At 36.3% G+C, this 16,626-nt stretch overlaps 1 protein-coding gene across 1 annotated transcript in view; it reads left to right on the top strand.

The window, feature by feature from the left end:
• Positions 1 to 16,626, top strand: part of TACR3 (tachykinin receptor 3) — a 41,569-nt gene that overhangs the window by 11,180 nt on the left and 13,763 nt on the right. Inside the window, exons 2-3 of the mRNA XM_026672633.2 lie at positions 7,060 to 7,248; positions 7,988 to 8,138. Of these exons, the coding sequence (XP_026528418.1) occupies positions 7,060 to 7,248; positions 7,988 to 8,138 (340 nt within the window). The remainder of the gene's footprint in view (positions 1 to 7,059; positions 7,249 to 7,987; positions 8,139 to 16,626) is intronic.

Raw genomic sequence — 16,626 nt, 5'->3', positions numbered from 1 at the left:
GGAACTGCTGACACACTCCAGCCACATGAGGTCTAGCATTATCATGCATTAGGAGGAACCCAGGGCCAACCGCGCCAGCATATGGTCTCACAAGGGGTCTGAGGATCTCATCTCGGTACCTAATGGCAGTCAGGCTACCTCTGGCGAGCACATGGAGGGCTGTGCGGCCCACTGAAGAAATGCCACCCCACACCATTACTGACCCACTGCCAAACCAGTCATGCTGGAGAATGTTGCAGGCAGCAGAACGTTCTCCATGATGTCTCCAGGCCCTGTCACATCTGTGCTCAGTGTAAACCTGTTTTCATCTGTGAAGAGCACAGAGCACCAGTGGCAAATTTGCCAATCTTGGTGTTCTCTGGCAAATGCCAAATGTCCTGCACGGTGTTGGGCTGTAAGCACAACTCCCACCTGTGCACGTCGGGCCCTCATACCACCCTCATGGAGTCTGTTTCTGACTGTTTGAGCAGCCACATGCACATTTGTGACCCGCTGGAGGTCATTTTGCAGGGCTCTGGCAGTGCTGCTCCTGTCCTTCCTTGCACAAAGGTGGAGGTAGCGGTCCTGATGTTGGGTTGTTGCCCTCCTATGGCCTCCTCCACATCTCCTGATGTAGTGGCCTGTCTCCTGGTAGTGCCTCCATGCTCTGGACACTACGCTGACAGACACAGCAAACCTTCTAGCCACAGCTCGCATTGATGTGCCATCCTGGATGAGCTGCACTACCTGAGCCGCTTGTGTGGGTTGTAGACTCCGTCTCATGCTACCACTAGAGTGAAAGCACCTCCAGCATTCAAAAGTGACCAACCCATCAGCTAGAAAGCATAGGAACTGAGAAGTGGTCTGTGGTCACCACCTGCAGAACCACTCCTTTATTGGGGATGTCTTGCTAACTGCCTATGCTTTCCACCTGTTGTCTATTCCATTTGCACAACAGTATGTGAAATTGATTGTCAGTCAGTGTTGCTACCTAAGTGGACAGTTTGATTTCACAGAAGTGTGATTGACTTGGAGTTACATTGTGTTGTTCCCTTTATTTTTTTGAGCAGTGTATTTCCCTGCAACAATATGTGGCAATGCCCAAATATAACATAGCTTTAAAGAGGTAATTATAAACAATAAAAAAATGGAAAATAAGACTATTGATGTTTATTCATTTTGATAGTCCTTTAGTCATATAGATCAACATGGGTCTGAATTACCATAGCTAGCAGTTATTGTATGAAGAAATTGTAGTCCTTTGTCTTGCTTTTCTTCACAAAACCATCAGTTGGCCAAGAAACATTGCTGGCTTTGATCCAAGTTACTATACAGATATTCTTGGCTAACATATAAGATGATGTGAGAATCCATTTTTGATACCTCTTTGATACATGTTTGTATATTTCAATTTGTTTAATGAAAAGATCAGGAGAATGGAACTCTTCTGCTTTGGGTGCCATGGAGTATAAATCTCACTAGAGTAAAAACTGTATATAAAGATATAAGATCCTGTTTGGATGAGTATGGAAGCTCTTTTGAGTGGAATTCTTTTTTCCTACATCTGGTTTATGTGCATTATTTTTAAAATGACATTCAAGCCTTCCAACTGTGATATATTTTCCTCTTTTCCTTGCAGTTCTCTATTCCTTGCAAGTTGTATATAGATAGTTATGCACAGATTTTGAAAGAATAAAATTTGCCAAAGTCCCTGATGTTTACATTACTAAAGCTGTGGGAAGCCTAAGTTCATGATTTCTCCTGAATTTGGACAGAAGAATATTCAAACTTTTTAAAATGAAATGTTCAAAGACATGGGTGCTAAAGAAGATTGGTTCTTTCTCTTTTTCAATATGCCCCCTTGAGATCCTTGCAATTGTTTTTGTTCATGAGAAATCGTTTTATGCATAATTAGTTTTATATCCCTCCAGTGTACACAATGCTATCATGTCTCTTTTGCTGATCTTTACAGTAATGAGAAGGAGTAACATTTGTTTTTTTCAAATAGTAAAACTGAATAAGCCACTGACTGCTAGAATCAAAAAGGGGGGAATTTAACAGATAAGGGAAATGTATATTTGATGCTTCATGCATAGAACATTGGAATGAGAATCTCTTCAGTTAAAACATGTCCCAGTTGTGAGTTGTCTAATCAAAGGAAATCTTTGTTCAATAATTTATCTCAAATTCTCTTCAAATAAAATTCACGAAGGCAGAAATCTGCAGCCCACTTTGCTGTTCTACAATGCTTCACACATAATCATTTTGATATGTATTAAAGTACCTCTGGGAAAGAAAATAGAAGTTTATTGCATTGTTGATGGCTTAGTTGCCTGGGAAAAGCAAAATGTTGCCTTCAGGTAAGTAACCTATGGCTTAAGCTTCAAACAGATGCTTTATTCACAGACTTTTCCTGATTCCATGTAGACTAGTTGAGAGTACAATTCCCAAAATTCCCAGGTACCATATCCTTTGCAAATGCTTGTATAGTTTAATGTTTTAGGGTTTTATGATTGTTTTGATATGTCTGCTTTTATTGATTGTGATATTCTAGCCAGCTTTTGCTTCTTGTGAGATGGGAATGTGATTAATAAATAATAAATTTCATATATAAGCAAGATGCATTTGAAAAAGATTTACTTTTCTGGCCCTTCTCAACTTTAATACATTGTTCTTGCACATCAGTAGACAGTTGGTATAATCAGAATAGTAGTGTGAGCATAAACAAGACATTAAATATATTTGCATAAGTCATGGGTTCTATTAGCATTGGCTGTATGTTCTAGTTTATCTTAAAGATCTCACACTAATATGATTCATATTGTACACTATGCCATAATAAGGTTTATTTTAGTTCCCTTCATCCAACTTCTAAACCACAACTATGGTTTAGCAGTTACATGTACCTAATGGGGTACATATTCCAGACACTTAACCCTATATTCAAGGACCTGCTTCTCAAGAAAAGAGTTAAAGAATATGTTAGATTAGTTTCTTTTTTGCAGGCTAAACTGAAGGTACCATACATAAAGAAGATCTGCTTATGTCAGTACCAGGGGTGGGATTCTACAGGTTCTCACCTATTCACTAGAACCGGTTGTTAACTTTCTAAGCAGTTTGGAGAACTGGTTGTTGGAAGAAATCTCCTTCTGTTTTTTTCCACCCTTCTTGCATTCTTGGTAGTATGCCTAGACTTACTGTCTCCAAAGGAGTTTTTTTTTTCTTTGCTGGTACTTTCTTAAAGGGGAAGGGTTGTTTTAAGCTTTTTTACACTGCTGTTGGGAGGAAATACTCCCCTGTTGGAGTTAACACTTTGAAGAAATAATTGAATAACGAAGCAGAGCTGCCAGAAAGCTTTTAATGACAAGGAACCAAGATGAGTGACATTCAGCAAGGTTTCTTGGCTAGCTAGAAAGATTGACATTCAAACGTGAGTTTACATCCCTTTTTGGGTTTTGGTCTAAAACTGGTGACCATTCAAAGTTACAGTGGCACTGAAAAAAGTGGCTTAGGACCATTTTTCACACTTATGAACATTGCAGCATCCCCACTGTCATGAGAGGCCAGGTGAGGAGAAGCACCCCTTGATGTGAGTGACATCAAGTTGGCCACACCCACCCAGTCACATGATCAGCAAGCCATGCCCACCAACTAAGCCACGCCCACAGAACCAGTTATTAAAAAAATTGAATCCCACCTCTGGTCAGTACACGCTCAAAAATCCATATATAGGAATGTGAAGAAAGGGTTTTTGATTCTGAGGTATTTTTCTCCCATCTTTCCAAGCCACTGAATATTTGGCAATTCTCTTCATATCCATGGGAGATGAGTTATGCTGGCCATGATTAGTTTCTGCAAGCCTGGAAACCATTGTTTCCTGCTTCACCTGCTTCATTCCTAAGCATAGTTATGCAATGTTTGTTACATTATATACTCAAGCAGATGCTGTCAAAAATACATAATTGATTGCCATTTTATGAACTCTCTTTATCCCACACACCCCATGTATATTTATAAGGTAGCTTTAGCTTATCCATATAAAACAGTCACTAACAGAGTATTACATTATCAAAGTATAGATTCAGTTTTTATTGGCAAATTTTATTGCCCATAGAAATGCAGGCAGCAGTTAAAGCAGAAAAAAATTAAATCTTTATGAATATAATAAAGATGTTTGATAGAACAAAAGGGATTAAGAAAATTCTGGAGACTGTGCGTGTTAACATTGCCATTTCTATCTTAGGAGGAGAGCTTTTCCTGAGAAAGAAGAAAGTTGTGAAAGTTACTCAAAGAATAGTACAAAAATGGACATAATTTCTCAAAATCATTCTGAAATTTTGTTTGTCGAGTCAATCGCTCAGGAATGAACTCAGATGTCATATTTTTAAAGCAGACATAGCAAATTAGATCAGGGAAACATTGAATTCACAAAATTAATATTGAGCAATTGTGTCTTTCAAAAATGGCTAAAAACATCCTATACTTTAGATAACCTGGGGAGTTACTCATATAGTAAATATTGCTTTTGAGAAAAGAGCCACGCAATTTAATTTTTTTTTCAGAATTACCCTTTTGTACACATTTACTTTTCTGAGCCAAATTATCTTTCATTTTTTTACTTTTCAATTCAGATGGAAGTCTGTCCTTTAAACACATTCAATGCTCTCAGCATTTCTGGAGGTGCTTATAAATAATATATTTCCCAGGTCAGAGGTTACCTACTTTGTGGGTTCCCAAATGCCATCATCAAATTGGTCACAAAATGGCCATGACATAAGCATTCCAAAAGTTAATCATGAGGCTGCTCAATTTGAGATTTGGATATTTTAAAAATCCCAAATAGCCTTGTCATCTATTTTGATCTTGAGACCGTCATTAAATTTGGAGACATAGAAGTGCCTTGGGGCTCATGAATGCTGTTTTCATGAACCCTGATGTTACATTTGATTCACTGGAAGTATTTTATTATTCATAGAAAACATAAGAACTGGAAAGGATAATGCTGGTCATCAGAATTGAACCTGCTCAGTGTATGATACACTATGACCATCCAGTCTCTGTTTGAAGATTTTTAGTGAAGGAGAACTCATCACCTCATGCTCCACTTATTCAATAGACTAACAGCTTGTATAGTTGCAAAGTTCTTTCTGAGGTCCAACCTAAAGCTGTTTCCTTGTAATTTTAATCCAATGGTTCTGGTCCTGCATTTTGCAGCAATAGATAACAAGTGAACTTCTGTTTGACAGTCTTTTAGATATTTGAAAGCTGCTATCACACCTATCCTGTGCTTTCTATTCTATATGCTAAGTGTGCCAAATTCTTTAACCATTCCTTATATGATCATATGTAAATTCAAAGAGAAAATGGTTAACAATTAGAAGTATGTTTTTTTTTATGAGAAGACATTGACATTATCTTAAAGATAAAGTTTATTTATTCACAATTGATGAGAAAAAAGCTTCTAACCAGGAAGAAAAGCTGGACTAATACAACTAGCACTCTACTTCTGGCTTGCATGAGGCATTGGGAACAGCACTAAAGAAGGATTTGGGAAGGAGTAATAAGGGAGGAGGTTTCAGATGTGAAGTCTTCTAAGGCCTTTCACTTTTCTTGCCACTGCATCTGAATTAAATGCTCATAAAGAATAATCAGACATGTGAATGTTCAGTGTTGTGTTGTGTCCTCTCTTGCCAAGAACTATTGGATTATAAGAACTGACTAGAATGCCTTTGTAAATGGAGCAACAGGAAAAGGAATTGGGATGGTCTAGAACAGATTCCGCATAAATCCTAGGTGTTAGTATGCGCTTGACTATGAAGACTCTTGCTGTGTGGTCTTTCTGACAGCGTTCTGCATTTAAAATCCCCAAACAGAAAAGATTGGAGCAGTATAGGAAAGCAAAACCCCAGTCTGACCACGCATGCCTAGGCCTTTGAATAGGCATTTAGTGTGAATGAGAAGATGCATATGTATATGTCATGGAGAAAGTAGAATTCCCCTGAATTTTTATAGATTTATGTTACAAGCCTTGAACAACAAGGTTTTTTTAATGTATAATGAAGTCATCCATTGTAACATGGAAAGAATGAAGAAAGAATTAGAACCAAGATTTGTTTATGTTTTCATCCATTTATTTCCTGCCTTCCACATACATTAGTATAATGAAGGCAGCTTAAAATACAATGTTGTTTCTTTTTTATTCACATTTTACGATATTAACATCTGGGCAGATACTGTGTCCCTTTAAAGATTTATAATTATTATTTTTTAAAAAATCTATCTAGCAACCATTAAACAAAGATTAGATTTAGAAAGTAAAACAATAAATAAGGTATACAACATTGTATATATAAAATTAAGTTAGTTAAAATGTGCATATGTTTACAAGCCTTGGAAAATAAAAATAGTAATGAAAGGTATATGAAAAGAACATCAGGGAAGTTGCTCTGGGGATATGATTTTCATAAGTTGGATACCATCACTAAAACGTCTCTTTTCCAATATGGTAGTCATATATGCATCTCCCTTCTCAGACCTACTCCATCTGCTAAAGAGAACTGCTAAAGAGGATAATAAAATGTATCCAGAATGAAGAAAAATTAAGATACTCCATAAAAGTTATGTTTTACAAGATGGGCAGCCCTATAAATCTTCTAAATAAAAAAGTAAAGTTTTGAAAGGGAATTATAAAAAGAAAACAGATGAACCAAAAAAGTTCAAAAGAATATATTTTTTTATTTGTATATAGTATTAATGATTTTTCACGGGCTTCACTCATACAAAAAAGTAACTATTGTCTTGTGAATGGCAGCCCTCAACCAAGCCTGATAATTGGCGACATTGTCAGAGATTATCATGAGACACATAATCAGAGAATCATCTATGTGTTGGAATTGAATTCACAGAACCACGTATGCAGAGAATTGCAATGTGGCATTTTGCAAGGATCACATTGAAGAAACCTATTGTGATTCAGCACAAAACAGCAGCTCTCAAGTTACAATTTCCTACTATCTGCACTTCTACAATAATGTCTTGCTGTTCACTGGTTGTTGCTTGCTTGCTTGTTTGTTTTAACAGATACATGGCCATTATTGATCCTTTGAAGCCCAGGCTGTCTGCCACTGCTACAAAAGTAGTGATTGCAAGTATATGGATTCTAGCATTCCTCCTTGCATTACCTCAGTGTCTCTTTGCTAAGACTCAAGTGGTGCCAGGACGGATTCTGTGCTATGTTTTCTGGCCAGGTGGTATGAAACAACGTTTTACGTAAGTCAATACTTTAAATAGTTGTGTATTTTTGCATGCTTCTTTTGCCCTACAAAAGCATAGAAATATGATACCTGACATAGTGGTTCAAACTAAAGATGACAGATTGGAGAGAACTGAAAGTGAAGAAGTAGATTGCAAATCTAGGATGTTGTGGAACAAGATCTTTCCAAATAAGATCTTAAAGAAGTGGTACATGGCTTTGCTTTTCCATCTGTGAAAAATCATATAGAATTCTGTATCACTTTAAATAGGAGTTAGTCTGTTACTGTATAACTAATAATGTAGCATATTACAATTCATCAGATGCATAGAATATTGTGCTATAGAGGTGACTGTATTTGTGTATATAAATGGGATATGTGAAGGAAAAGGAGTATGGTGCCGAGTATAGAATAGATTGTAAGTATTAACAAATTAGTAAATATGATACAGACATGCTTAAATTGGTGAGCTGGTTTGCATATTATAACAAATCAGGGTCTTTGTGTGAATCCATGAGATATTATATCTTTGAAATTCTTAATTCCACTCTTTTGTAACAAAATCAATCTTTGTAAATTTTATTCAATGAAAGCTATGTTGAAATAAATACTATTTGAATCATTCCCCAATGATTTTGAACTACACAAGTTCTGATATTATATTCATGAAGAATGCTGGTTGCTTTTAAGAGCACAAATGACAACATTTTTTAAAGAAATGTTTTTGGTGTCAGGCTCATGTTCTTCTCTTCTAGGTATCATATCATTGTAATTGCGTTGGTCTATTGTTTCCCCCTGCTTGTCATGGGCATCACTTATACGATTGTTGGAATTACGCTGTGGGGTGGAGAAATCCCAGGTGATACTTCTGACAAATACCATGAGCAGCTGAAAGCTAAGAGAAAGGTACTGTAAAACTTCAGCTTTTTTATTTAGCAATTATTAAAGGATTTTACAATATTTACAAGCTACCCTATCTTCAGGCTGTAAGTGGTGTACAAAGTATTAGGAAATCATTAAAAACAAGGGCATAAGATAAGGGATGGCTGCTCAAATTTTCATTCCTGGTCAAAAACTCATTGAAAAAATAGGGAATGGGACAACTCGCTATAACCAACTTGATGTGGCCAAGATGACATGGCCAACTCATCACAGCAACTTACCATACCCAACTCAAGACATACAATTCACTGCAGGACAACTTGCTGCAGGACAATTCCATTTAATTATTTAAAATAAATAAAAAATATTTTAATTTTTGCCATTCACATTTTTATTCTGTCTCTCCTTTTACATCATATTCCTTTTACATTGTATTCCACCATTTCTTTGATATTAGTATAACTCTTGTCCCACAGTGAGTTGTCTTACAGCGAATTGGCTGTGGTGAGTTGGCCATGGCAAGTTGACCATGGAGAGTTGGCCATGGAGAGTTGACCATGGTGAATTATCATAGACCCGCAACATGATGGTCTTACAGCATCTTCTGCAATGTCAGAAGGATGGGTACCATGTAGTTCTCCAATGGGAACATTTTCCACAATGTAGGAGCAGCTGCAGAAAAGACATCTGATCCACACACTCCTTACTTCATTTAAAGTTGGGATGTTCAGCAAGTCCTCTCAGTGATCAGAATGGGCAGGAAGAGTAATCTGAGGTACACTAATCAGTGATTGAAATACAGGTGGCAAAACTGGTTTTTAAATATTTAGCAGCAACTTTATGTTTTATAGGAAGTAATAATTTAGGCACCTGAAATATGCATATGTAGATTGTATCCATTCATAAATTTAAAAATTACTATTCATTTAAAACACATTGTGTCTTGCAACAGAGGAGAAGACTTGCCTATCTGGTCAGTGATTGATTATGTGCCATCAAGTCATTTTCTATTCCTAGTGATCACTTAAGTAAATTTTCTTCATGACAATCTGTCTTTAAGTTTTCCAACAGTATAACTGAGTTTGTCCACCTTGATGCCAGCTGTTATCTTCTTCTCCTTCCTTTCTTCCAACTTTCCCAGTTTGAGAACCTATTCCTGAAAGCTAGGTCCTTGTATAATATGTCAGAAGTAGGGTAATGTGAGCCTTGATTGACAACTCTACGTAGATTTCTTCTGTGATCCATTAGCTTGTTTTCTTGGCTGTCCATGGCATTCACAAGAGTCCTCTCCAACTTCAACATTCAGAAACACCAACACTTATTATTAGTAGACAACTTTAGAATCTCTTTATCATTCAATTGTGTTTGGAATAAATAGTCAAGGTGGATGGGGACATTCATAACCTTTGCGGTGATGCTGAATTGCAGCTATCAGAGCCTTACCATTGACCATGCTAGGTGGAGTTAATATGGGTCATAGTTCAATATCTGGAGGGTGCCAGTTTCCCTACCCTTCAAAACAAGGTTCTGCAAATGAACGATTCTTCTCTAGTGAATCTGCCAATAGAGCCTGTCCTTTGTAAAGGAAGATGCCTGAATACACTGACATTAAATCATCCCCTAAAGCAGAGGTCTCCAAACTTGGCAACTTTGAGACTTGTGAATTTCAACTCCCAGAATTCTCCAGCCAATAGCTGGCTGAAGAATTCTGGGAGTTGAAGTCCACAAGTCTTAAAGTTGCCAACCCTTGCCCTAAAGCATCGGGTTCCACTCCAAGTCACTATTTTCCAATACAGACAGCATTAAACCTTAACCATGCAGAGTAATATTGATTGATTTTGTCAATAAAGAACAAGTTTATACAGAGAGAGCTAACACGTTTAATCAATCTAAAATTGTAAATCCAGGATCGCACTGTCTTTCCATTGTAAAATCTTATTTATTTGAAACATTGCAAGTAGCTGATAATAATCTTATGGTTTACTATCTATTATTAATTAGTCTTTAATATTCTGTTTTAAAAATGTATTTCAATATTGAGAACAACTCAAGAGTTTTAGATGTCCCTAATGCTAATAAAATATTCTGCCATTACACTGTTGCAGGCAATTCAAACTTCTACTGCAAATGTTTAAATACGTTAAACATTTGATCAGTAAGGAAGAGTTGTAAAGTGTGAATTCCCCAAAATATGCATGATTTTAAAGAAATGTGTAATTATCTGGATTATTCCAAATAATCATATGAATAAAGAGCAAAGGACTAAAATATTTTACTATGTTATATATTTTTTCATTTGTCCATTAAATTTCTTTGTTTCTTTTTGTCTGTATGATAAAGAGATGGTTTTTTTTAAAATGTCCCAATTATGCTTAAAATGAACCCATATTCAGTTACTACTTTAATAATGTAGGATCTTGGTCCACAGCCCTCTGCACTGTTCTGACTGTGGCTTAGCGAGAGATTTTTTAAAGCTCTCAACAAAATAAGCAAATCAACTCAGGTCCCATTTATCAATTTGTTTTTTTCCATGGCTTAAAGTGCATCCTGTTTTTTCTTGATATATGTCTGGGTTTGTTCTGGATATTTCAAATGAGTGTTGATTCATGCTGACTGCCTGTGGAAGCCCCTGACATGGCCTTTTGCATAATGTGTGGGATGATTTGGGTAATAGGTTTCCCCATTTTCATTAATGAAACATTGTCAATTTCAGAAGCACAGCTAGCATTTTTCTGTCTCAACATGCATTTGGTGACTGATTGCAGAACAACAATTTTGGAGAGAAGCAATAAATGTACAGTTCCTACAATTTATCTGGATCTGAGCTTTATAAAAATACCAAAAAAATCACTTTGAAAACTTTTGATTTTCTAGAAAGGAAGGTGAGGTTTTGGGAGGTTGGTGAATGGTTTGTAATAGGAAAAGGCCCTCCTTCAACTGTTTTGTCAATGTGGATGAAACAGTCTAAGGTGGTGTTTCTCAACCTTCAACTCCCAAAATTCCCCAGCCAGCAAATCTGGGAGTTGAAGGCCACCCATCTTCAAGTTGCCATGGTTGAGAAACACTGGTATAAGAGAATTGGGACTGCTGAAGATAGTGGACCCAGGAAAATCACTTAATATGGGGAACTCAAGAAGAGTACGCATAGTAGAATCTTCGACTGGAGAAAATTAAGGAGGATATATATTTTTGTTAATGCTTTTCATGTAGCATTACCTTGACTATTTATTTATTATCTAGATTAACTTTCCTACTTGAGAATAACTAACAAAACTAAACAGAGTTACACATTCAGAGCCAGGCTGATGTTGTGTTAAGCCATCAGGCTAAAGAGACTGTGAGTTCATGTCCCCACTTAGGCACAAAATTGGCTGGATGGCCTTGGGCCAATCTGTCTCTTAGCCCTACAGTATGAAGGAGGCAATGGAAATTAGTTTACAATCTTTCCAGGAAAATTTCAGGGGCTTCCACAGGCAGTCAGCATGAATCAACACTCATTTGAAAGATCCAAAACAAACCCAGACATATAGTCCATATTTAATATATCAGACAGAGAGTGATACCCGGCTAGATAGAATCGATGAAAGTAAACATTTTTTCTGTTTCCAAATATCTCTCTGGCCCCATATAGTATTCACAGCTAATTCAGCACAATCAGAAGAGACCAGGTTTGTGGAGGATGACCAAGGGTTCTTATCTTGTAGCATACAGCAGCTTGATGAACACCAGATGCAAATTGATCATCCTTTTTTTCCTGTAAAATAAATATTAGCGGGTCATTGAAATATGGTGCACCTGATACAAAGTCTATCTCTCTTTTTTTCACACTGAAATTTTCATGGATATGCTGCTAAAAATGATTTTAATAACATTTAACTTAAGGCAAGACCTTAGTTGACAAATTAGACATTTAAAAGATGAGCAGCTAGTTTAATAACTCAGATACAGAAACAGCAGTGCTGTACTGATTCAAATTCTATTATAAACATTTAAAATGCATTTTTGGATGAAAATCCAGTTTCTACTGCTCATGTTCTAATGAAATACATACATACATACATACATACATACATACATACATACATACATACATTCATACATACATACATACACATACATAAATATATATATAAATATTGCTCATGAGAAAATAATTTCTGAAAGTCTGACCATTTTGTTTAATACCATACTTGATCATCCATGTTATCTCACATATATGCTGAATCTACCAATCAAGAGTGCTACACTGAAGTTTTATATATTTATGTTTTATTTAATAATGCCTACATTATTTTTAGGGAAAAAAAACCTCAAGGTTGCAAACATACCTAATATTCTAACATTCATTCCTTCTCCTATTTTCCCTACAATACATGCCACCCTTTTCAGATTATAAAATGGCATGCAATATAATAAACGTCACAACTAATTTTTTTAATAGAGTTTTCTGGATTGTTGCCATCAGCTTATTTTCTTGTACCAAAGTCCTTCCACTCTTAGGAATTACCAGGGGCTGACTATGAAGATAAAATGAAAAGAGCACTTAGTGTGACAGATTATGTTTGTGAAGGAACAGTGTTTTTTGAAATCAAGAAGTATCTTATTCTTGATTTAAGAAAAGGTTAGGGCCATATTTGATAGCAAAATGAATATTTTACAAATTCCATATACCATAAATGTACACCCAAGGGTAACAAAAATATAATCACTCAACATATCTTATTCTGAGGTTCTTACCAATCAAATTAAGAGACATTACATTTGAGCACCAACTATGATGCTTCAGAGTTTGGATGTAGTCCCTAAAAGCCCTTCTAAACTTTGCTAGAAAAGTGCAATTTTTACTATGGGAGAATATATTCTTTACTAAGTAAATATATAGGAAGTAATAAAATTAACTGAATATCATTAGTACAGTTTAGTTATCATACAAAGGCACTCATTACAAAATGGTGATGCATGCATTACGACGTCAGACAAGTGATACCATGATGTTTGATGCAAGTATGTAAAGCATGTTGTTTACACAATGATGTCATGCCATGTCAATGATGTCATTTGTCATCGTTCCCCATCTCCTTGAGATGCCCAATTATGGAGCTAAATAGAGTTACTGAAATCTTCTCAAAGTCCCATCCTTTTTCTTAATATTGAAAATTCTGCCTTCTAGAACCTTATTCATTTCCTGTATATATTTAAATATTTCAATCATGTTATTCCTTTCCCTTCTGTCCTCCAAGCTGCATGTATTCAGTTCCTCCAATCTTTCCTGCATAATTTGTCCCTCAGACCTTGCACCATATTTGTTGCCCATCTCTGGACTTGCTCAATCTTATCAATATCTTTTTTAAAGTGAGGTTTCCAGAACTGGATAGAGTATTCCAAATGGAGTCTGACTAAAGCCCTATATATATAAGATCCCTTTCTTGCTGGTGGATCTTACTCTGCTATTAAGTCTTTGCTTAGCCTTTGCATTAATTGCCAAAGAATGAAAGGAAAATATATTATGGGTTGAGAGTTCAATGTTCACCATGGGTCCTCACAAGAATAAGACCCTTGGGCTATCTCTGAGCTGCCAAATATGAAGAACAATTACATAGAGCAGAGAGAGGCAGAAAAGTCTAATTCTGTGGGGCCACCTCCTAGTCATCCAGATTTTTTTAGTCTAAGTTTGGTAGTCCTACAAGACAAGGAATTAATTAAATCTATCTAACTCTTAAAACATGTTATCAAAAACGCATCATGTTTATACTACAGCGCAGTTTGCTGATTCACTTTTGCTTAAACATTGGAGTAATTTGAAAGGTGACCATACAACAACAGCCTTACTCTAGTCATAAGATATCACTGCATATATTTGGACACAGATTTTTTTCCAGGAGATTATATGAGAGCAGGATTCTCTCTCTGAATAATTATTGTCTAATTTCCAGAGACAATGAAAAAAGACATTGAAGACAGCAGAGCTAATGCACTATTCTTCACTCTCCCGTGCACAATTTGTTTAGCAGACTTAACCCTTGTATAATTCTATAGTGATGATTGTCAAAAACTTTAAACGGCATCCTAGAAATGTCCAAAATTTAAAGAGAAACAATAACTAATACTAAATGATATTAGGAAAACCAGGATGTTCCTTTGCCACATTATTTATGAATTTCATTTGTACTTCTCTTGTATTTCAACTTCAAAGCCTGGTGTTCACCAAATCTGTTATATTTCAATCCCAGAGTGGGCATTTTTAATTATCATTCTGGCTGTAAGTTGAGGAAATTGAAGTCCAAGAATCTGGAGATGACAAGATTAAGTTCGGCTACCCTATTTCCTGTCCCCTTATTAACAATAGATGGTCTTTTTGGCAGGGTCATTCTCTGAAAGAAGGGCTGTCTCTGTATTTTTGTGGGGTTTTTTTCTGATCATCTATATTGTTTTCAAAATTTTCTGGTCACAATCCTTTTTCTGAATCATCAATAGGTTTTTTTTGGATGTCATTTTGCTTAAAATTAGCCAACCCCAGAAAGGAGATGATGAGATTGTGCGTTAGATTAGAAGCGATTTAAGCAGTGGCTATAACTGAGAAGCTGGAACTGTGTTCATAACTGTGTTCATATTCTCCTCTATATGTTCATAGCACCAGAAGTGCATGGACCATTTGTGTGAGATCTTTCTTTTTCAGGCAGAAGCAATTTGACCAAGGAAATAGCACCCACAATTCTTATAGAAGACATGTTATTGTGAAGCTTTCTTCAGTTCTTAATTCTAGTAGAGTTTACCAAAACAGGATCATGAAGCTAATATAGAATTATAATTTAACTTAGACATGACATATTTGAGATTTAGGGCAAGTTTTCTCACTGAAACACTTCTTCTGTTGACTACTGCTACCGATAATAGTCATTATGCAGCTCTATGAGTAGCTTAGGAAGACTTATACAGCTGAATCTGATCAGGTTAATGAAAGTGTGAGACCAACAAAAAAAGCTTTGCATCATCTTCTTAAATATCTGAGTAAATAGTTGCATAGGAAGATCAGCCATACATACAACATACAATATATTAACAAAAATATATTAATATATTAACAAAACATACAATATATTAACAAAATTATGAATTAATCTCTCAAGCTGGGCTTCTGACTAGCAAATATTTCATGAATGTTGGCACTGTGCACCTAGATGATTATAAATAGGGCATAGATAGATTGAAGGAGGTCAGGTCTGTTGATGGTAATTAGCTAGGAGAACAACATGGAACAACACTGTTAGGCAGAAGCTTTGGATTTATGGCTCCAAGACCTCTTTTTCCCTGGAGCCACCCAAGAGGGGAGAGTATAGTATAGTATTCCTAGAAGAGTATAAAATTGGACTTTCAGTTGTTTCAGTGGGAGACAAACAATTAATCTTCTGGGTGCAATTCAAGGTGTTGGTGATCACTTTTAAAGCCCTTCATGGCATGAGTCCAGATTACTTGACCATCTCACCCCACTGGGATTGGCTTGTACCACTTGTACTGGTCGAGGAGACATGCTGTTGGTCCCGTCAGTCTCGATTATTCCAGCTGGCAGAGTCCAGGAGGAGGATCTTCTCTGCTGTGGCTCCTGCCCTCTGGAACATCTTTCTCCCGCTCACCCCGATATAACGTTGGTCCCAACCATCCTACCTTTTTGTAAGGGCCTAGCAACATGGTTCTGCCCCAGTGGGGGAACAGCACAATGGAGATGGTTGATTGAGTAATAACAAATCCCACCTCCCCCCACCCTCACTCTGCCTCCACCTTCCCCATGTGTCTTTAGTTTTAAGGTTTGCTTTTAACATTTTAATTTTAACTAAGATGTAACTGTAACTCAGTTACCCTACGGGCAGCCAATTAATTAATTAATTAATGACATACATACATACATACATACATACATACATACATACGAGAAATAGAGCAAGGAAATGACTTCCAATAATGCTCATTATCTTTGGAATAACAAGGGAAACTTCAGCTTCTATCTGTAAGCACATTCATTCTGTTTCAGTAATACTAGCTGTACTTAGTCTATGGCCAGGAGTTGTTGTTGTTTTCCACCTAATTGTGAAAGCTCATCCTTCCAGATGCAATATGGTTAGTTATTTGTGCTGCTTTTATTTCCATCAGTCTTTTGTGCTCTCAGTGGAGGAGATGCCTGGGAAGGATTGATTTTGCTCCTATCTTGCCCCAAGATCAGGACTCAGTTCTATATATTAATTAGCTACCCTCTATATTTCTCATCCCAAGTATTAGAAAGGCAAGAGAATCGACTAGAGAATCATTGTCTGCATTGTCATTCTCATCTCTAATTCAAATTAAGCTTGTTAATTCCTTTATTTCTGAACTTACACACTCCTTGCACATCATTTCCTTGTATTATGCCGATATCTGTAACTGCAAACAAAATAACAATGTATTAAATTTCCAGCATTTAATTTATGATTTATACACTTAATGAGGAAATTTGCCATTGATGTGTAACTTGGTACTGAAT

The sequence above is a fragment of the Notechis scutatus genome, chromosome 4 (assembly GCF_049901735.1).
Source record: "Notechis scutatus isolate UNSWTSFEM ecotype Mainland chromosome 4, rNotScu1.2, whole genome shotgun sequence".
Taxonomy (NCBI): domain Eukaryota; kingdom Metazoa; phylum Chordata; class Lepidosauria; order Squamata; family Elapidae; genus Notechis; species Notechis scutatus.
This window is presented reverse-complemented; position numbering and strand designations above follow the sequence as displayed.